Genomic DNA, 22,410 nt, shown 5'->3' with positions numbered 1-22,410 from the left:
GACAACCCTAGTAGTGTGTGCGTGTGCGTGACAGTGTTACCAGGTCTTTCTGCTCAGTAGCTATCCTGTGCTCCTCCTCCATCTGATCGGTCAGATCGTTGATCCTCCTCTCCAGTTTACTGATGGTGTTTGTCAGAACAGACTTGTTCCTAAACACATCACAAACACATTAGCACATACCTGTGTATCTGCATGTTTGGTTATATTGTTATGGTTACATAATAGTTAACTTTCCTTTCCTGATTAAAAACTGAGATGCAGGGACCACACAGGTACTATCCTCCCAAAACAGTACGATGCAAGGGGCCTCTTTTTTGTATCATTTCTACCTGTCCATGCCTATTAATCACATGAGGTCCAGGTGCAGTGAATAATAATAATAATCCTAATATTCCTAAATCCTAAAATCATCAGAGGAGATAAATCAGCACATAACCTGAGTGTGTTTCTCCGCATGGGTCCCTGTAGAGCTAACGATACAATCACCAAAGCTGTTCAATAAATGAGCTGCCTGCACGACTGGGTCCAGACTAAATAATCTGAACTACAGGTGTGAGAGTAATTTTAGAATACAGACAAAAAGCCTCAGGAACATGTTTTAGTCTTTCAGTTTTCTTTTTAAAAAAGAACCCTATGACAAAATACACTTTCTGATAATATGATGAAGGATTAAGGTCATAAAGAACAAAATCTTAAAACTTGAAAATAAAGTCTTAAATCCGTGAGAATAAAGTCGTAAACCTATGAGAATAAATTGGAAAATCCACGAGAATAAAGTCGTAAACCTACGAGAATAAAGTCATAAACCTATGAGAGTAAAGTCATAAACCTACGAGAGTAAAGTCATAAACCTACGAGAGTAAAGTCGTAAATCTACAAGAATAAAGTCATATACCTATGAGAGTAAAGTCGTAAATCTACAAGAATAAAGTCATATACCTATGAGAGTAAAGTCGTAAATCTACGAGAATAAAGTGTTAAATCTACGAGAATAAAGTCATAAATCTATGAGAGTAAAGTCGTAAATCTACGAGAATAAAGTCATAAATCTACGAGAGTAAAGTCATAAACCTATGAGAGTAAAGTCATAAATCTACGAGAGTAAAGTCATAAACCTACGAGAGTAAAGTCATAAATCTACGAGAATAAAGTCATAAACCTATGAGAATAAAGTCATAAACCTATGAGAGTAAAGTCATAAACTTACGAGAGTAAAGTCATAAACCTATGAGAATGAAGTCAAAATAATACAAGACTGTACTTGAATTTTAGGACTGGAAAGTCAGGTAACACGGTATAAAAAGCAACCTAGTGTGTACAAACAATGTTGGGGGTGACAGTAGATGTAAGACTATTCTCGAAATCTAAGATTTATTTATTAATTCTTTAACACGGCCCTAATCCTCCTTCATACTGATACACTGCTGGCGAAGTTGTATCAGGGGTTTGTTTGAAAGCCATGTGACTGACCTCTCCTCGGTCCTCAGGATGTTCTCCAGCTCTTTGACTTTGCTTTCCGCCCTGGAGACAACATCCTCCTGCACTCTGGAGCTTTGAAGCTCCTCCACCTCCAGACGCATCTCACGCAGCTATAGACAGAGAGACATGCTAATTAGATAAGATATTAGAAGCTCGTTGCTCGCTTTGTTTTTGTTCTTCTATTGTTCATGATGAAAAAAATAAACCTTTTAATCCTGATTTTTGACTTATAGTTATCATCAATATTCAAACTGTAACTCTAACCCTTGGAAATGCTGCATCTGTGTCATCATTACAAAGTGACTGGGAAACAGGGCAAATATTTTGGGTCTACATTAGGCTACCACAGAAATACCTGCCAATAAGTGACAAGAAAGAATAAATGCCAAAGAAGAGTTTATCAACACCATTTCTATTACACTGTTCTTCCACTGGAGAACACTGACAAGTCGATTTGTACACTTTGTAATGTAAGTTAAATTTAAGGGATCCATTTATTTTATTTTTTATTATTATTTTTAAATTATTTTTTTTATTACTATTAAAGTGTTTTATCAGTTCTTTACAGGTCTAATAAGACTGAAATACAGCATTGGAGACAGGTATTGTGTTAGATGTAGACTAAAAAAAGAAGCACACTCAGTACCTGTCTCTCCATGGAGGCCTTCTCACTTTCCAGCTGGTCGTTCAGGTCTTTCTCCTGGAGCAACTTCAGCTGCAGCTGCTCGGTCTGACAGTAAACACACAAATATCTTAATATCCAGCCGAATGAAGTCAGATGGAAAAAATGGATGTTGGACTTCTTACAGTCCTGTACAGGACAAAATAATATCAGTTAACTGTTCCCACTGTGTTTACCTGTTCGATAGCTCTCTTGTGTTTGGCAGCCCATCTTTGCTCGCTGTCATGCAGCTCCTCCAGGTCGCTCTCCATGTCGATCATCTTCTCCTGAAAGAAGAAGAGTTAAAAAAAATGTCATCATCCAAACATTTTTCAGGCAGCCTCTTATCTGAGGTCAGCTGTCTGTTGTCTCGTCAGCACAACACATTCAGGTTATTGAGAAACGGGACAGATTAAGTATCTTCAGAAATAGCGACATGATGAATATTTGGGATTATGGAATTAGCACGCTGATTGCTAAACAGGATTTGCATAATTAATACCTCATTAACCCCAACACTGATGGTTTGCATGACTGATTAATTCAAGTGGACATCTCTGAATCATTAGGTCACGTAGGCAAACATGCTGTGGATACTGTTTGAGCTACAGATGGGAATGAGCAGAGTTCACCTCAAGGATTCAGTGCTCGGCTTGGTTAGCGCTCTAAAATCCCATACAGGTTGATACTAACATATATTTCTGTGTTGAAGTCTGGTAATACTCCATAATTTTTTTTTTTCAAACAAACCAACAATAAGCTGAACCCAGTAACATTTCATCCCAGGAGGAGAAGCAAAGGTGACAACCAACATGGATGTGACTAAGTAATATTTGCTTTATTAATAGCAGCAGTGTGCTAACTGCTACCCAGACGGGGGGCATCACAAGAAGTGTCTTTTATGTGCTTTGAAGTTGCATATGGATTTTATGTTATATTAATGCACTTTTTTTTGCGACTGAATGATTTAAATCAGTACCTGAGCCTGTTTGACTTGTTTGGCCAGGTCCTCTTTGGTCTGGTTGGTGCTCTGCAGCTCCATCTGGAGGTCGTCCACCATCCTTTCAGCCTGTTTACACTGTAGCTGTATCCTCTCTCTCAGCTGGATCTCCTCTTCCAGCGTCCGCTCCTTATCAATCAGCTTACCGGAGACCTGCACACACACGTGCAAAAACACACAGATCCTGAGGGTGCATTTAAACCAAAGGTGTTCTCATTTATAATTAAAAAGCAGCAACTTTTTATCTTTTGACTTTGTTTCATTTATACAAAAACATAAAACCTAACTATAATACATGACCTGCATGTTAACTGGCTGATGTTAGTATGAAATGATAATATGTATTAGTGTTGGACAAATGAACGTACCTCTCCCTGCAGTCTGTTGACGAGGAGCTGCATTTTCTGCAGCTCCTGCTCCTTCTCCAGCAGAGACTCCTCCAGCTCCTCCACTCTCATCTGGCTGTCTTCACGCAGCTTCTGGTGCAGATTCAGCTCTGCTGAAGCCTGTGTGGATGCCTGCACGGCTTCACCAAGCTGGAGACACACAGAAACACATTAATAGGTACATACAAACATCTGGTTTGTTTCTGCTAATAACTTTTGGGAAGGTTCCCTGTACATGTCAAATTTCTCTGTACCTCTGTCTCCAGTCTGAGGATGGTTGCGTTCATCTCAGATGTCCTCTTGTCTCTGGTGTCTCTGTCCACCTCCAGCTCCTCCAGCTGTCTCTCTGCCAGCCACAGCTTCTCAGACAGAGTCTGGGCGTGCTGCGTCTGCTTCTCCAGGTTGTCCTGAAAAACAAACACACAGTTCAGAGCTCAGATTCCTCATAGAATGTGTGTGTGTCTTACTGTCAGATAACTCTCATATGTCAACTCTCAACACCTGAACGCACCAATAAGGAAGAGGTTTGGACACCATGCTCATAACTGCATTCTCATGCAGATTAATAAAACAGACCTATTGCTGAGTTCAGTAAATTGTCTATAGATTATCACTGAGTTTTATATGTGCAGTAGTTGATTTCCATATAAATATGTTTTTCTTAGCTGGATGTTTTGGTGATGCATAGTTTTCAAACATGTCATATTTCTGCATCGACTGTAATCTTCAAAAACCAGGCAGCATATGCTTGTTTATTATGTAAATTCATCAGTGCAACAGAGTTTAATTTCCGAAGTGTACCTCAGCATCCTGGATCTTGTTCTTGAGAGACTGCTGGAGAAAATTGAAGGCGTATTCCTGAGTGTTGGCCTCCACCATCATGTCCCGGGCTTCCTTCACCTCAATCTGCAAGGTGCAAAAAAAAGGAATCAGTCATTCAAACACATGGATAAGTGTGGTACTACTCATTCCATCCTGCCATCTATCTGCTCACACCTCCATCTCTCTGCATCTCTCCCCCATCGCCTGGTTCTCTCTCTCCATCTCTATCATCTGCTCTCTCATCCTCTTCATCTCGTTGTTCAGCTGAGTGTTGGTCCTCAGCAGGTCCTCGTTGTTCACCAGCAGGCCGCGCATCTCAAACCTTCACAGGGAGACACTTATCAGACTGCGATGTGTCAAACTCAAGGTTTTCACTGAGATGACAGAGAGAAGTGAAGCCAAAGAACAAGAGGAGTTTAGCTACCTCGCATCAGTGAAGCAGAAGTGTACTGAGGGTGGAGTCAGAACACTATGACATCCCTAAGGGGTGTGGTTGCAAGTGTAAAATGATTCAAATTTTAACTTGAGAGGGCCAGTAAAGACGGGAGTAACGCCACAGAAACGAAACAATGCACTGCTGTGGGTGGGGCGGCAGCAAAACACATTTTATCCACCCACAAAACAGTCCATCTAAAAAAAAATCAATGTTGTACTCGAGGGGTGGGAATCATCAGAGGCCCCACGATACCATATCATCACAATACATGAGTCAAGATACAAAATGAGTTTGATTTTAAACCTGTTGCGATATGCTGGGTATTGTGATAAAATATATTGCCAAATATTGCAATTTACTAACCTTTTTCAACTGCAAAGCATGACCCCAAAAGACAGCTTTGTCAACAGTTTTATCAATTAAAATAAAGTAGTCAGTCTGTTCATCTCCCTTCAGTCATTTTTACTGCAGCAAAATGTATCTGGTAAACTGCAAAAGTGACTGATTATTTCACTCTAGTGGGCTACACCACATTCAATTTGTATTTGTAATATTTATAATTTATACAATAAAAAATGTATACTAGGTGTCCGTGTTATTATATGACATTGTCACACATATTGGGAACATTTTGAGCTCCTTATCTTGGTGTCAAACAGCCCTTTGCGACAGGAAACTGACCCAAAAGTAAAACTCATGTATGATGTCTTCAGAGCCAGACTCCCTTGACAAAAACAGTAATTTTACGCTGCTGTAAACAGGGGTTGCTCGTCTACCGCTGCCTCTATTATTATTCAGTTTGTTTGGGTTATTGTGTGACTTTGGTGCTTTAAATTGTTAGTTCAGATTCAGGAGAAATTGCACAATAACACAAACTAACCAGCTGATCATGGCAGAAGTAGGTCAGCAGATTTCTGTGTTCAGCAGCTAAAATTACTGTTTTTGTCAATGGAGTCTGGTGGCTCTGAAGAGAGCATACTGATTCAGTTTGCCTTGGAAAGGGCTGTGTGACCGTGAGGGAAGAGGTTAAAATATTCTACATATTGGATACACAAACTGATATTGATTTTTAGGTGGCTAAAATATATATATATTTGCTGCTGTCCCCTGTTCACAGCAGTAATGTTACATTGCTTAGCTTCCATGGTGGTGCTCCCGCCTGCTTCTCCAAACGGGGGGCGGGCCGACACAGACTATGGATACTGACCTCATACAACACGAATCATAACTATCCCTCGAAAGCGTTGTGTAAAACAGGCCTCGAGTTGGATGCAATTACAATCTGTTATGGCAACTTCTTGTCACAAGACCCCTGTGAACTGTAGACCTAGTAGGTAAATAACAGTAACTAAAGTAAGCTAACATTAGCTAGTAATGTTAGCTAGCAACGTTAGCTACGAACGTTAGCTTGTAGCGTTAGCTAGCAACGTTAGCCTGGCAGCGGTGCCTTCACGTACAGAGTTGAAATGTAAGACAGTTATACTCGAGCACATTTACTCACCCGACCAAAAACAAGAGTCGCCGTTTCAGTCGGGGACCCAACCGCAAACAAAGTAGTTATAATCCACTAGTCTGTTGTGTGCTTTCATCGGCTCGCCGTAACCTTAGGTCTGGAGGAGGCGGCCATTTGTAACGACGATCGTGTCCACACCGGGCAAATCGGTCAAGTTGTGGGAACATAATCACTTTCCTTTGCTTTGTTTGGATCATATCCAACATTATGTTTCATTTTCAGAGAACACCTGCTGCCTGTAGGATCATCCAACTCTTCCCACACCTGAAATTCGCGCGCCATGTTTGTCACGTGACTGCAAAACCACACCCACCTGGCGTTCAGGTGGTGTCAGAGTAACCGGAAGTTGCGCCCGCTCAAACCGGAACAACAACACGGGAAGTCGGCGATTTTCTTAAACTCTTGTTTGATAAAGTTTTTTTTATTTGTCCAAATGAACATGTGCAAAACACAGGTTATTTATAACAGCGCATGTAAATAAAAAATATTAAAAAAGCGAACTAAGTTTATGTGACAGTTACTGTTTGTGAATTAAAAAATAGCTTTTAGAATAACAAGAAATTAGATTTTCAACAATGTTATTATTTAGGCTATAAAAATAATAAGTAATATCCCTAGGTTTTGAAATTTGGTGAATATTTTGATACACATGTTACCGAGTTGGCGTCATATATGCATAAACATAAGGGACAAAAGTAATTGGTCAGTTAATAGTTAATTTACATATTGCGTGTCAATTACTTTCACATGTAATTTCTAATATGGTATTAGGTTATATGAATGAATGATGAATATTCAGTCAGGAGAAGTTATAGGCTCTGTGTGATTGAACACAACACATAGTCTTTGTGGCATCCATGTTTTTTCCACATTTTGGCGTAAAAGCTCATGAGCACACCAAAGTTGGAAGAAAGACTTCTCTGCTTGGGGGATGGGAACATCCAAAGAGGACATGAAAGCAGCATTACACAGGTACAGTTACATAGAAAAAGAAAATGAGACCAAAGGGGAAGCAAAGAGGAGAATAAGAAAGACAGAGAAATAACACCATGTCTGACCTTATCTGATTCCTCTCCTTCTCCATCTCCACACTCTCTGCCTCCAGGAACTGGTTACGCTGGAAAACACACACACACACACACACACACACACACACACACCATGAAAATAGCTATGGGTGCAAACTACATAGGTTTAAATACCAAAATATATTATACTGCAGCACCAACTAGCAGTCATTCTGGCTCAAGAATTCTGCTACTTATGGTAACAAACCATATGTTTCCAGCAGAACTACATGTGCTTGAATCCCAAAATGAACGTGGCGAGGCTTACCTTCTGGAGGACGTCCATCTGTTTGGTCAACTCTTCTATGTAGTCTTTCTTATTTGGTGCTCCCAGAGTGGCAGAGCGCATGCTGTAGTGGGTGGTGGTGGGTAACACCTGTAGTGACAAAATTACACATTTAACAAAAAAAACTTATAGTGTGGACACAATGATAGAGTGTGTGTTATCCGTTTGTGAGCAAACGTACAGTGTTGGTGACCTCGTTCCTCCTCCTCAGAGTGTCGTAGGCAGAGAATCGGGGGCGGGAAGAGGCGAGGGTTGGCGTGGGCAGGCTCACTGGACTGGTGCTGCGGCTGTTGAAGCTGTACAGGTTCATCTCTGAAGTGGCAGGAGACAGTCCGCCTGTTACCTGGGGATGAGGAGAGGAGAGGGGGCAGAGAGGAGGGTCAGTATCCTGCCATAGTCAGCCTCAGAAGACCAAGCTTGAATGTTGTGTGAAACAGTTGTAAAAGAAACAACCTGCATAGTATACTATTAATGTCAATTTTAGATAAAACACTAGATATTTGAAGGATTTTGTTTACATCCAAATTGTGTTGCCTGCTTAAATATCAATTTATTATTATTCGGTGATATTAAGAGTGTCTCTAAAGCTACGTTATCTTATAAAATACAGAAATAAGGAACTTTTTTTCCACAACATACCTTGAATTCAGACATTCGGTACATGGGGTTGTAATCCATGGAGGAAGTCGTGGCGTATGGACTGTTGAACACTCTGGGAGGGCTCTCAACACCCCACTGTACAAACAAATAAACAAACAAGACAGCAATGATTTGATGGCAAACAACAGAACAACAAATGGAGAGAGAAACAAGAGAGCCAGACAGAAAATACAAAAGCCAACAATCAGTGTGAGGACAGAGGGCTCTAACTTCACTGCTGTAAACTGCTACATTTCATGGACAAAATTTCCAAACTACTTCATGACTTTTCAAGGATCCATTTTTAATTTCACTTGCCTGGCATTTTTTCCAAACATATCAGATTCAAACTCTGGCATGGGTTATCCAAGGAAGATTACTGTAACAAAGTCATTACCTACAACAATATTCCATGAGTTTTCCAAAACACTGAATAAGTTTAACTAATTCCATGACTTTTTTTTTCAGGCCTGGAAATGTGATTGTGAAATTCCATGGCCTTACCAGGTTTTCCATGACTGTAGGAACCTTAATCAAACATGAACAACAACCCTGATAATGTCATACATTTAACACTGCATTAGTCTCCTAACTGTTATTAAAATAAAAAAAATCAACAACTTAAAATGTTTTTATTTAACATGTGAGCACATGATGAAGAGGCACATTAAGCTTGAGCGTGGAGCTCACATAGATTATTACAAAAACAGGATGTATGTTACTGGCTAATGGTAAAAAAATGATTACACTGATGACTGAATCATGATGTTATGATCAGCTGTTAATTACATATGATTATATTTGGTAAATTACCAAATGAAATACTTATATTTGCATTATTTATTATGATTTACACAAGTCAGACCTAATATTGCATTAAACGTGCTTACATTCATTAGATTTGATTGATTTGAGGCACTCTTAACATTGTATAATTCAGAGTTTCTCATACTTTCATAAGACAAATCTCTTTTTGTTGAACATCTTCACAATTTTAAGATCTAAAACAGGTTAAAAAGTCAGAAGAAGTTGAGAAACTCTGGTGTAATTGAGTATTGTGAAAACAGTAATCAGGGCGGCCAATAAGAAACCTTAAATCTGTGTTTTGTCCAGGCGATGGCGTTGTTCAACAACTGGAAAGGAAAAATTCTATTATACATTGGCTGCATAAAACATGTATCATCTGTCATATTTTGCTGGAAATACTTGAACACTGGGTCGGTCTCTCTGGGACCAGACAGAGATAGCCCACCTGACTCCAATTTTAAAATCATTACATTGGTTACCTGTCTGTCACAGAATTAATTTCAAAATTCCTTTATTGGTTTTTAAATCACTGAATGGCTTTGCCCCAACTTATCTGTCCGACATAGTCAAGATATATGTGCCTGCTAGACCCCTAAGATTCTCTGACTCAAATCTTTTGACCGTTCCAGAGGTCCGTTGCAAAGTGAGTCAATTTAGTTACTCACTTGAGAGTAGATTTCTATTTCTGTACGTTAAAAAAAAAAAGAAGAAAAGATGCCAGCACTCACAAATGTCCTTTTGGTAAATTTAATAAACCAACTTGGGTGGCGTTACCAGAAACACAGACGTTTCGACACAAAGTGTTCTTCACTGTGAGTATGTTAATCATCATTACGCAATGTTTAATTAAAAGTGTCTTTTCTTTTTTTTAAAAGGTGGATTTAATTAGATTCAGGATAAGAGATGTCTAAAATCAATATGCAACCTTTAAAGCTGATTGTTGAGCGTCTTGATAATTTTGAGATCTAAAACGAACAAGACCAGGCAAAAGTGAGAAACTCTGGTATTAATAAAGTTTGTAATAACCACACCAAACATCCCCACTCTACTAACTAACTCTGGTCTTATTATTAGGTCATTAAAGTCTAATTTTAAAATATACTTCTTCTAGTTTAGTGAGAAATCAACTTGTTTCAAGACTTTTCTATGAGCAGCATCTTGAAACAAGACAGAATAAGAGAGAATACATGAAAATACCACTTTACATTTCACTGATCCTGCAGATTTTTTCACGTTTAAGACAATAATACTTTAAGGTTTCAGTAATGATAATATAAGATGTGGATTTTTGTAGTGCGTGGCCAATAAGAGACCCAAAAGCTACGTTTTGTCCAGGAGATGGCACTGTTTAATAACAGGTCCTGTGTTTCTGAATCACAGATATGACAGATATCTGATCATCATCAAAACTGTCTCTAATCTCCACAGTTCGCCTCACTCACCCTGTCAGACGTAGTGTCCCAGTCCCGTGAGGCCAGGGACTCCAGGGAACCTTTAAAGTGGTTCAGCCCCAGCCGGTTGGTCTCCCATCGCGCCAGCCTGGGGCCGTTCTCCCCCACCGTCCCGCCGCCTCCTGGGCCATCTGCATCCCTGCCGCTCAACCCGTTGGTTTTGGGCTCCTTGTTGAGGAACAGCTGATATTTCGGGTTCTGGGTGGGTGGCACGGCTCGGGGTGTGGTGGGCTCATCCTCAGACGGGCTGTCGGGCTGCTTGTTTGAATCAAACTCAGACTCCTGGAGAAGATGGGCAGAAGGTGGGGAAGGAGGGATGAAATAAACCTGACTTAGATATGTACCTCTGCTGGAGGGCAAGTACTCACCAATCAACCCGGGGGAACAAATATAGTGGTATGGATGAATTCACTGAGCATAAGCTGATATGAATATATGACACAACGAAAAAAAAACATGGCATGAAGGGGAAAGTTCTAGGGGTTTTTAAGTTCACAAAAAAAGTTTTCAGAGGGAAAAAAAGATACCTATTAATTGACACAACTGTATTAAACTTCTATGGAAGTCAACATCAACTTGTACTAGCTTTCTGCAATTTATCCCCAAATATTTCCAGCTCAGGCCTTCATCAAAGTGCTAAATGGGGTTTCTTTGAAGCTGAAGTCAACTTTTCTGGGCACTATGGAGCAGAAGAACTCTGCAAGTGCCACAAATCTCTTACGTATTTCTTAATCTTTATTGTAATGAAGAGTTTCATGTTGATACAAGCTGTAGACATGTTCCACCTGTGAATCACTTAACACTGTCTACAGGAAAAATGAATGAAACTTTTACTTCTGGAACTAGAAGTGTCCGAAATAGTCCCTCCCACTTTGTGACTTTATGAACCTTTGGTACAATCGTAATGAAGGAAGCTTCGCTTAAAACATTTGGGAGTAAACGGTGGGAGAGAAGTTGATTTTGAAGGTGGTGTGGACTTGAATCACATGACTCAGAGTCAAGTCATGAACCTAATGATTAAATATAAAAAGACTTGACTTCTACACCAAGGACTTATGACTTCACTTAGATTTAAGGCTTTTGACTAAGAGTGATCGATACTGATATCCTCCCCAAACCCAAATATTAAAGGTTGAAAAAGTCTGCAAGATTGGATTTAATTCTCTGAAAACAAGTATCAGTTCAATTCGACAGCAGCCAATCACAATCCATGATCAGTAGGGAAAGTTGTGTTTGGCAGAGCAGACTTGAAACACAAAGTTTAGAACTTGGGCTTGACTTGGGAATCGACTTTGGACTTCACAACCAAGATTTTTGGCTATGACTTTCTTGTGACTTGCAAAACAATGATTTTGCACCATCTTTGAACATACTGTAGATAATATGCACAATAAGTTGCTGCACTCATGGTTATCACCAAGCAAATTATCAGACAGAAACTCAAGCAAACATAATTCAAAAATACACAAATGTTTGCCCCAATCACTGTCATTTGTCCCAGTTACTGCAATCATGCAGTAAAAATCAACACAGCCATGGCATGAAGCTTGTTGGTATCATTTTAGGCCAAAGACAAAAATGGCAACACATGAAGCTCATTTACAGTGAAAGAATCAAAGAGAGGTTAGAGTTAAATCTGTGAGTGAGTTCTGCAATTTTGATTAGTACGCTTGAAGATGCTTCAGAATCTTGTCATGGTTTTATGCTTTCTAGCCGTCATGCGGATTAATCAGTGCTTTCATCATGCAAGAGGATGCATTTCAAAAACCTGCAGCACCATGCTGTTGTGTCGTCTTCACGCAGAGAAGATGCAGAGCTTTTCGTTTCATGCAAGGGCACCAAAATGGCTGGTCAGGAGTTTGTTTGTTTGTTTGCTTACCGATCCCATGCCGGAGTCAGCCACCGAGTCTCTACCAGAGACTGGGGTTTGCGTTTTGTTCTTTGCTTCTGAGTCAGTCTTCTCAGCGCTGCTTCCTACTGGACAATCAATTCTCGCAGTGATCTGACTAGTACTGGTGCTTCTCTGAGCGGATCGAGCCACATTCTGACCGGTCTCCCTGAACGGAGGCGTCACAGTGATGCTGGGAACTAGACCCTCATCTTGTCCGACACTAATTGGTGTGGATGGACTCGACCTAGACTTTGGAGACTCAAGAGCCTCTGCAGAAGGAGACTTTGCGACTTTCCCTGCTCCAGAGGTGGGGCTCTGTGGGGCATCCGAACCAGAGAACTTATTGATCAGGTCTTTGACGCTGCCGGCTCGGCGCAGGTTTGTACCACGGGACAGACCTGCAGCTGGTTTCTTATGATTGGCACTCCAGGCCTGCTTTGCCTCTTCTTCATTGGTGGTTTGGTGAGGACTAATTGGTGACTGGGATGAAGTGGAATCGGGTGAATGCTGAAAGAGGTGAAGACAATAACAGATCCCCAAAACAATGTTAGCCAGGAGTTTGAGTAGCACATGTAGCAGGTTAGTGGTGAGTGATATGACAGAAAATTTAGACCATGGTAGCTATCATTTCAGTATTTCTGGGTGCATTAGAACATTGTAGGCAATGATGCAAACTTTTAAGTGGGGCTGCTTTGTGGCCCGCCGGCAACGCTGTATCCACTTCTCTTTAAACAGCCATGTACCACAAGGTGTTGAGGCACAATGTGTTTACTTCCTGTTTTACTTAGGTGATAAAACCACTTAGCTGTTAATCTGTGACATGCTAAAACATAGCATAAAAAGCACAAATAAGAGAGCAGTTACCAGTCAGCAAACGAGGCAGCTACGCAGCCATATCTATCTAAACACAACACAAGCCACTGTTAGCTACTGGTCGTACCAGATCATGTAAGGATGTGGTGACAAAAGAGGCTCATGGCTAAATGGTAACCCTAGATTTGCAAAAACCCTTGTGAGCTGCTTCAAGAATATTCGTCTGGCTGTTTTAAGGTATAACAAGCAGGTCTGGTTAAGGTTAGGCACAAAAAGCACTTGGTTAGGGTTAGGAAAAGGTAATAGCTGGGGTTAAATTAATCACTTGAAACATGGGACATGAAATCTTGCAGGAGTTCTTGGAAAGCTGGGGCTATCATCCAGACATAGCCGCAAAATGGAAGACGTGTTGTTACTTCCTCTTACAAACATTACAAAACATTTTCCTATAAATGTAAAAAGCAGTTAGTTTACATTAACACTTGGTTAATCTCCAACATTAGATTCAAAGACATCGTTCCATCACTTAGATTTCAACTTTAAAAGCAGCATGTTAATGGTGCGCTTTTCTCTCCCGTCTTTAGTATGTCGATGTTGTTGATTGTTGAAACGCATGCATAATGACATGAAGCCCAGTGTGTGTGGTGTGTGTGTGTGTTCCTATTCTGACATAAATCCCTCTTGAGGAAGTGCAACATCTGCTCGCTCATCTGAAAAATCATCCCCCCCCCCCCCCCCCCCCGAAACACAACATCCCACTTTCACACAGAAATAAAAGGACAGATAAATATATAAACAGAATTTAAAATTGGAAAAAAACACAGTAAAAAAAGGAAGAAAGAGAACATGGCAACATTTTTTTTGCCAAAAAGCCACTTGATTAAATCCAACTTTAATTGAAATCATAACAAGGAAGCCGATGCCACTTAGAGAAATTAAGTGGCGAACGTCCAGGGGTTTAACTTTCGGGGCTCGAGGGTCCAAAGCATTGAGTGGCCTTAATCCAGGGTCTCGCCTGGCCGCCTCCTCCAGGGACGGTGAGCCAAGCTGGGGTGGGAGAGGAGCCGGCGCCTGGGAGGACTGAGAGGGCTGGGGTTTAGGATCGCTGCTAATCACCGCGGTATTAAAATGTTTACAGGCCGTGGTGGGATTAGCTCTGAGCTGATGATTTTTAATGTTATTATTTTTGCCCTGTGAGCTGAGTGCACTCTCCGTTTGGCCTCTCTGAGCCTCATGATATGAAGAGACAGGGACACAGTTGCTGATGATGAAATGTGTGTGTTCTTGTATTTCTGTCCTTATGTAAAGCACATTTATTGTGATGAGTTTCTCAGCATTCAGGTCAAGCTTACATGGGATCACTGGATCAGCAAACACAGTCACAGGAGATTGATTAATTAATATAATATACTCTAAATAAATGATTAAATATGATGAAAATAATTCATCATGTTTTTTTTTACAGCAGCTTATATTCTGATTTAAATGCCTAAATATGTGTGTCATTCTCTGTGTATATGGAGATGAGGAAAATACCAGAGATTCCTCTTAATATAAAACACACAAACTGTGCAGCATCATTATGACCTCAAGAGTTATTTGAGGGCTGTTTCAATGATTTGCACTACATTGTACCAACATATGCTCACAGTCTGTGTGATATCTTACGAATCAGCGCCTCCGTCAATTAGGTTAGGTTTAAGAAAAGAATCGTGGTTGGTCAAGTGATGCATTCAACCTTTTGAAACCTCAGCAAATTGGCTTGATTTCGTTCATAGACACTGAAAGAAAGCAATGAGCAATGAAAGAAGAAATAACCCCAAAAATAGCAAGAAATTGGTAAAAACAGAAAATTCCAAACAAGAAAATTTAAAAAAGAAAAAAGGAAATGACCTGAAAATAGTGTTTAAAATGTTAATAATGCCATACCATAATTTTAAATATGTAACAATAATTATCATTATGAATACAGTTTTTCCCTAGTTAAAAAAATAATTTTCTTAATCTTTTTTTTTTTTTTTTTTTTTTTTTTTGCAATCTGTGGGACATTTCTTACCAAGCTGCTCACTGCCTTTTTCCCCATGATTTTGAAAAAAAAAAAAAATACTAATACAAGGCATCTAAAAGCAGCACAAGAAAAGTGATGTCACTCCAGGTCTCAAAAGGTTAACATAAATTTATGTACTCAACATTAAATTATGCAGGTTAGGTTTAGTAAAACAAAAATATGAGGTTTAGGTTTGGAAAGTTAAGTTAAATAGGGTAGATTTAGAAAAGTAAAATACATGACTTGGGTTTAGGAAAGTAAAGTTAGGTAGGTTGGATTTAGGGTAAGAATCATGGTTGGGTGTGGTCACGTTACATACTTAACAAAACGTGAAGATGTACCTTAAAATAACTTAAAGTTCAGCTGGTTTCCCACAAGACAGGAACACTGTTCTGCTGGGGAAAGTCCTGTGTTTGTTTGACCCATCCACCACCCTAACCTGCCTCCTTATACAGACTTTCACTCTTAATGCTCCCTCCGTCTTTACTCTCAACAGCGCAATTGTCTCATGATCACAGCCTTCATGGTTACATGGGCTATATATGAATTCTGGTGCATTACTTTTTCGTAAATATAAATAGGAAGAGTGCATAAGAGCAGTTGGATTGCACAGGTGTTTGTACAAAGCACTTAAGGACTTGACTTAATCTTTATTCTATTAGGTACGCTTGAATGTATAAATGTGATTACACCTCAGATATTCTGTACACATGGACACTCTGGAGTTAGGCATCAGAGTCCACAGACTTAAAATGTGGACTAATAGGTTTGTACACATGTACATCTACCCTGAACTTGTCCTTTCAGATGGTCTGCATTAATTTGAGCTGTTAATGACTTCTTTCTTTTTTCTTTCTTTTTTTTGTTCTACTAACCTTTTAAACCTACACAGGAAATCTGAATTTAGTTGAAAGAAATGCACCTTAAATTTTATGATATCATCGAAACGAATGTTTAGCAAAACACAGAAAGATGGGCAGACAGAGCTTCATTCAGGAAAACCAGGTCCATATTCCCCAAAGTCCTGTCCATACACACACACTTTGGTTCTCCATTCCCTGTGGCCTCACTACAGTACAGACATATGGTGTAGAGCTGTACACCATCTGACCCAGATATGTGACGGCAATGCATCCTGGGAAATACAGTGAATGCCTCACTGATGTCTGGTGCAGAAGTGCTCAGGCTTTTTTACCCCAGAATATAAGTTCAGGACCTGACATGATGACGTGCTGCTCTGATTTAGTTGAGGAGTATGAGCACACACTTTATCTTCTGTGCATTTTCCATAATGTAACTCAACACTGTCCATACCAGGCAAACTTCCACACCTACAGTTCAGTTAAATTTTGTAGTTGCTGATGACGCTGATGACATCCCTATGACATCACCAGGGTCACTTTCTCAGACTTGCCAAAGCTCCTCCATGACTCTTTTTGACCAGTAAATTAATCCCGATATGTAGAATCAGTGGGGTCGCTGCCGTGGCTCCATCTCTCAGATATTACACTAAGAAAAATGTAATTTGGTGTGGAAGGTGTTGGAAATGTTTGTAAGAGTTTACATGGATTTCTGTGATGGACAGGCTGGTTTACTCAGAGATCACACAGAGATTCAGCTCTTGGCCATCTGCACACCGAACAGTTGAAACTTTTCAAGTCGGGAACAATAAATTTGATCATCTGTCAGGACCAAACTTGCCTCCTCCGTTTTTAGCTAAAAGACTTCCAAACATTTCATTATTCCTGTGTTTGTGGCCACCTCACAGCTTTGAGGAGGATGACGAAGACAAACATCGTCAGGTCAAATTCAGTTCACAGTGACTCCAAAAATTCTAAAAGGAAGGGTGTTTCCTCATGACATAAAATCTTAGGAGAGAAACTGAGAAAAATGTTGCTGGTTTGAAATGTTTTCTACTTTCCTCCGCTTGTGTGACAGCTCTTATTTATGTTCCAATTTCTCCTGATTGTTTTCTAGCTTCTTTGACAGCTTACCAGATCTGAACCATAGCTGGGAACACGCTGGCTGATTAACATTAATTTTAGCTTGGCTTGTTATTAGCTAGTAACCAGCTTCTCGCGGACAACTCTGTAGAAGGAAGGATGGCTGTCTTCACCACAGAACAATAAGCATTGTCTTCTCATGAGGTTAAAGAGTAGCCACAAGCTCATTAAGACACTTAATTCTACTGCTATCATCACTCTTTGCTGCCTGCCGTCTTCACACCAACACTCCGAGAGAGCTGCTTCCCTCCACACACACCCTCACAGGTTACCTACAAGGCCACTGCCCTTAGAGGGGAAAACAGGTGAGCTGGTTACAATAGGTGTTGTTTAGCTTCTGCTTGTTTTCTAGCTACTTCGAAATGTTTTCCGTTCTAGCTTCTTCTGTTTATTTCCTTGCTTCTGGTTGTTCTCCAACTTCTTTTTTTAGTTTATTTTGGTTGTCTTCTGGCTGGTTTTTGAATTTCTTCTGAATGTCTTCTAGCTTCTCCTGATTAGTTTTAGCTTCTTCCAGCTGTGTTCTACCTTCTACAGGTTGTTTTTCTAGCATACTCTGGTTATTCTCAAGTTCTTTCAGGCAGTTTTTTAAAAGGGTGACCCTGAATAGTTGACTTCTTCACAATTGGAGCTAAGGATTTGACTCACAGTGGCAGGAAAATGTGGTTATGAAACAAAGAATCATTCCACTTGGGTTATGCAGGAGTGCTAAATGTCCGATTTTACTTATAATTGCGTAGTTGCTCCCAATAATTCATGATATATAGCCTATTTGGGTATAAATGTATTAATCAGGGCGCTCAGAGAAGAACATAGCACAAGCAGAGCGCTAGATATGTTTGGAATTTATATACGATTAGCTGTAAAAGTCAGCTGTTTGAAGCTTACGGCTCTCGAAACAGCTAAGACGAGTTGTGTCCGTCTCTCGATCTCTACTTAATTTCAGTACTATGGACAGTGCTGCTCCCACAAACAGCGCTAGATGGTATACATCCCATTATAAAATAGGTTCTTATTAAAAGTCAACAAGACAAAGAGTTTATTTTGGTGTTTCAGCTCTTTTGTCTGGTGTGGAAAAATAGAAGTCAATGTTGCAAATGAGAATACGGATCAATGAGGGAAAAAAACACGACTCAATAGTTGATAAGCAAGACTTAGTTGTCTATCTAGACTTAAATTCTTAGTCGGAGACAACTGAGTTTTCAAGCCTCGTAGTTTTGCATCATAACTTCACATGGTTGTTTTCTAGCCTCTTCTGGTTGTTTTCCAGTTTCTCGTACAGTGTTCTGCCCTGTCATGATTGTTTGTAGTTGTTTTTCTGGCTTTTTGCGTCATTATACAGCTTCTTCAGAGTGGATTATTCCCTTTTTAGACTGTCTGTAGCTTTTTAATTTGTTTTTTTTAACTGCTTAAGGTTGTTTTCTCATTTCTTTGGACAGCGTTCTGCCTTTTCATGGCTGTTTGTGGTTGGTTTCTGGTGTTTTGCGTTCTTATTTGTACAGTGTTTTGCCCTTTAATGGTTCTTAATGGTTATTTCCTGTTATTTGTGTTGTTATTCAGCTTCTTCAGAGTGGTTTCTTTCCTCTTTAGGTTGTTTGTAGCTTTTTAATTTGTTCTTTTAGCTTCTTTAGGTTGTTTTCAGGGTTGTTTTGTACTTTCTCCTGGGTGTTCCTTTAGTTCCTTATTTGCTTTTAGTTGTTTCACAGATAATGGAAACGAGAGGCTAGGGGGGCCACGGCCTGGATATTTTTTTGGAGTCTGATATACAGTACAGGCCAAAAGTTTGGACACACCTTCTCATTCAATGCGTTTTCTTTATTTTCATGACTATTTACATTGTAGATTCTCACTGAAGGCATCAAAACTATGAATGAACACGTGGAGTTTTTGTTAAGTACATAACTCCACATGTGTTCATTCATAGTTCATTCAAACATGTTTTCAGTTATTTCACCTTGTTTTATATTCTAGTTTCTTCAAAATAGCCACCCTTTGCTCTGATTACTGCTTTGCACACTCTTGGCATTCTCTCGATGAGCTTCAAGAGGTAGTCACCTGAAATGGTTTCCACTTCACAGGTGTGCCTTATCAGGGTTAATTAGTGGAATTTCTTGCTTTATCAATGGGGTTGGGACCATCAGTTGTGTTGTGCAGAAGTCAGGTTAATACACAGCCAACAGCCCTATTGGACAACTGTTAAAATTCATATTATGGCAAGAACCAATCAGCTAACTAAAGAAAAACCAGTGGCCATCATTACTTTAAGAAATGAAGGTCAGTCAGTCCGGAAAATTGCAAAAACTTTAAATGTGTCCCCAAGTGGAGTCGCAAAAACCATCAAGCGCTACAACGAAACTGGCACACATGAGGACCGACCCAGGAAAGGAAGACCAAGAGTCACCTCTGCTTCTGAGGATAAGTTCATCCGAGTCACCAGCCTCAGAAATCGCAAGTTAACAGCAGCTCAGAGATCAGAGACCAGATGAATGCCACACAGAGTTCTAGCAGCAGACCCATCTCTAGAACAACTGTTAAGAGGAGACTGCGCCAATCAGGCCTTCATGGTCAAATAGCTGCTAGGAAACCACTGCTAAGGAGAGGCAACAAGCAGAAGAGATTTGTTTGGGCCAAGAAACACAAGGAATGTACATTAGACCAGTGGAAATCTGTGCTTTGGTCTGATGAGTCCAAATTTGAGATCTTTGGTTCCAACCGCCGTGTCTTTGTGAGACGCAGAAAAGGTGAACGGATGGATTCCACATGCCTGGTTCCCACTGTGAAGCATGGAGGAGGAGGTGTGATGGTGTGGGGGTGTTTTGCTGGTGACACTGTTGGGGATTTATTCAAAATTGAAGGCACACTGAACCAGCATGGCTACCACAGCATCCTGCAGCAACATGCCATCCCATCCGGTTTGCGTTTAGTTGGACGATCATTTATTTTTCAACAGGACAATGACCCCAAACACACCTCCAGGCTGTGTAAGGGCTATTTGACCAAGAAGGAGAGTGATGGAGTGCTGCGGCAGATGACCTGGCCTCCACAGTCACCGGACCTGAACCCAATCGAGATGGTTTGGGGTGAGCTGGACCGCAGAGTGAAGGCAAAGGGGCCAACAAGTGCTAAACACCTCTGGGAACTCCTTCAAGACTGTTGGAAAACCATTTCAGGTGACTACCTCTTGAAGCTCATCGAGAGAATGCCAAGAGTGTGCAAAGCAGTAATCAGAGCAAAGGGTGGCTATTTTGAAGAAATTAGAATATAAAACATGTTTTCAGTTATTTCACCTTTTTTTGTTAAGTACATAACTCCACATGTGTTCATTCATAGTTTTGATGCCTTCAGTGAGAATCTACAATGTAAATAGTCATGAAAATAAAGAAAACGCATTGAATGAGAAGGTGTGTCCAAACTTTTGGCCTGTACTGTACTTCTAGAAATATTTTATGAACTCAGTACATCAGTTATATAGGCCTATGTCTGTTTTAATGCATGTGCTCCCCATTCAGATGCGTCCTCCGCCCAGGAGATGTTTTCTAGTTTGTCTTGGAAAATATTTTAAAAGAAGACTTTACGCAGTGACAGAAGATAACTACTGTGCATATTAACATTCCTGCCGCAGTCCATGTCTTCAGATCAGAAGAAGAATCAGAAGAATCTTATAAACATGACTTTCACCCTCAGCACTTCTTAGCGCTTCCAACTTTTCTCACTTCTTCACTTTCTCCTCACACAGACACCTCTCCCAGTCTAAACTCACAGCCAGAGTTATTACTGTGAGACACACGTATCACCTCAACATCAAACAGCATTGTCCAAGTTGTCGGTGTGACACGCAGATGCAAACAAGCAGATGCAGTTAAACGCTGCACACACAAAAGCAAAACTGTCACTGCAGCAGAGAGAAAGAGAGAGGAAACAACAGTGTAATAAAAAATAAAATATATAACCAATTAGTGGCAGCAGTCTTGTTTTGGACACGTACGTCTCTCACAGAGAGCAAAACGTCGAGCAACGTTTGGCCTGAGGCAATCTGCTTGGCAATATGTTCCTGTGTTGTTGTTGTTGCCCCCCCCCCCCCCACACACACACACACACACACTCCTCCTCCCCTCTCCATGGCAGTAAATAACAGAAATTATTAACCAACCGGCGCTCGGTCCTTAAAGCCAGCCCATTTTTTCACTTTGCTTAGCCGTCAATTATCCCTTCAGCAGGAATATTTGTTACAAATCAGGTTGAAATCTGCTCCAACTAATCCTGGATGTTTCTTTATTTCACGTGGGAATGACAAAAATGAGCTCAGATGTATGATCGTGGGGTAAGCCTGTCAAAGATTAGTGATATGTTAAATATGGAAAACTAAAAGCAGCTTACTGAAGGTCCCCACGTCCTGTATGTTGTAGAGCAACGCTGCACTTTTTTTCAGCATTCATGGCCTGGCCTGTGCCCAGTAGGCCCATTCAGTAATCTATCAGTGGGTACAAAAGTATAATAGTTGAACACTTTCTGAAACAATTAATTCCACTCATTCATTCATTTTCTGTAACCACCTGTTCGGGGTTGCGGGGGGCTGGAGCCTATCCCAGCTGACATCGGGCGAGAGGCAGGGTACACCCTGGACAGGTCACCAGACTATCACAGGGCTGACACATAGAGACAGACAACCATTCACACTCACATTCACACCTACGGACAATTTAGAGTCACCAATTAACCTGCATGTCTTTGAACTGTGGGAGGAAGCTGGAGTACCTGGAGAAAACCCACACTGACACAGGGAGAACATGCAAACTGTACACAGAGGAGCTCCCCCACCCCAGGCTGTGAGGCGACAATGCTAACCACTGCGGCCCTGTGCCACTCACAATTATTCCTATATCATAAATATTAACCAGTATATTAAACTGAGGAGAAATGCACAAAAATAGCGTGCTGACTTCTTCTTGCACTTAATAACATCGTCCTGCATCTGTCCTACTCTCTAGTGTCTCTATACAATGAAACAAAATTAGAATATAATACAACAAAAATCATCAGCACTTCTCACCCACACTGATCTTCGTAAAACACATTTTCTCTAAATATTTCCCCATGAGCATCAAACTGCAG

The 22,410-nt window shown here is 40.4% G+C and overlaps 1 protein-coding gene across 1 annotated transcript in view; it reads right to left on the bottom strand.

Moving 5' to 3' along the window:
* LOC117269689 (uncharacterized) overlaps positions 1-22,410 on the bottom strand; it is an 88,364-nt gene that overhangs the window by 4,257 nt on the left and 61,697 nt on the right. The window contains exons 8-23 of the mRNA XM_078162363.1: positions 12,427-12,945; positions 10,539-10,829; positions 9,381-9,422; positions 8,290-8,385; positions 7,832-7,993; positions 7,633-7,740; positions 7,356-7,414; positions 4,523-4,670; positions 4,328-4,432; positions 3,781-3,933; positions 3,509-3,676; positions 3,120-3,293; positions 2,338-2,427; positions 2,126-2,209; positions 1,471-1,589; positions 41-149 (exon numbers count right to left, since the gene is read on the bottom strand). Coding sequence (XP_078018489.1) covers positions 41-149; positions 1,471-1,589; positions 2,126-2,209; positions 2,338-2,427; positions 3,120-3,293; positions 3,509-3,676; positions 3,781-3,933; positions 4,328-4,432; positions 4,523-4,670; positions 7,356-7,414; positions 7,633-7,740; positions 7,832-7,993; positions 8,290-8,385; positions 9,381-9,422; positions 10,539-10,829; positions 12,427-12,945 — 2,427 coding nt within the window. The remainder of the gene's footprint in view (positions 1-40; positions 150-1,470; positions 1,590-2,125; positions 2,210-2,337; positions 2,428-3,119; positions 3,294-3,508; positions 3,677-3,780; positions 3,934-4,327; positions 4,433-4,522; positions 4,671-7,355; positions 7,415-7,632; positions 7,741-7,831; positions 7,994-8,289; positions 8,386-9,380; positions 9,423-10,538; positions 10,830-12,426; positions 12,946-22,410) is intronic.

The sequence above is a fragment of the Epinephelus lanceolatus genome, chromosome 19 (genome assembly GCF_041903045.1).
Source record: "Epinephelus lanceolatus isolate andai-2023 chromosome 19, ASM4190304v1, whole genome shotgun sequence".
NCBI lineage: Eukaryota > Metazoa > Chordata > Actinopteri > Perciformes > Serranidae > Epinephelus > Epinephelus lanceolatus.
The sequence above is the reverse complement of the archived record's forward strand: the minus strand, read 5'-3'. Positions and strand labels throughout refer to the sequence as shown.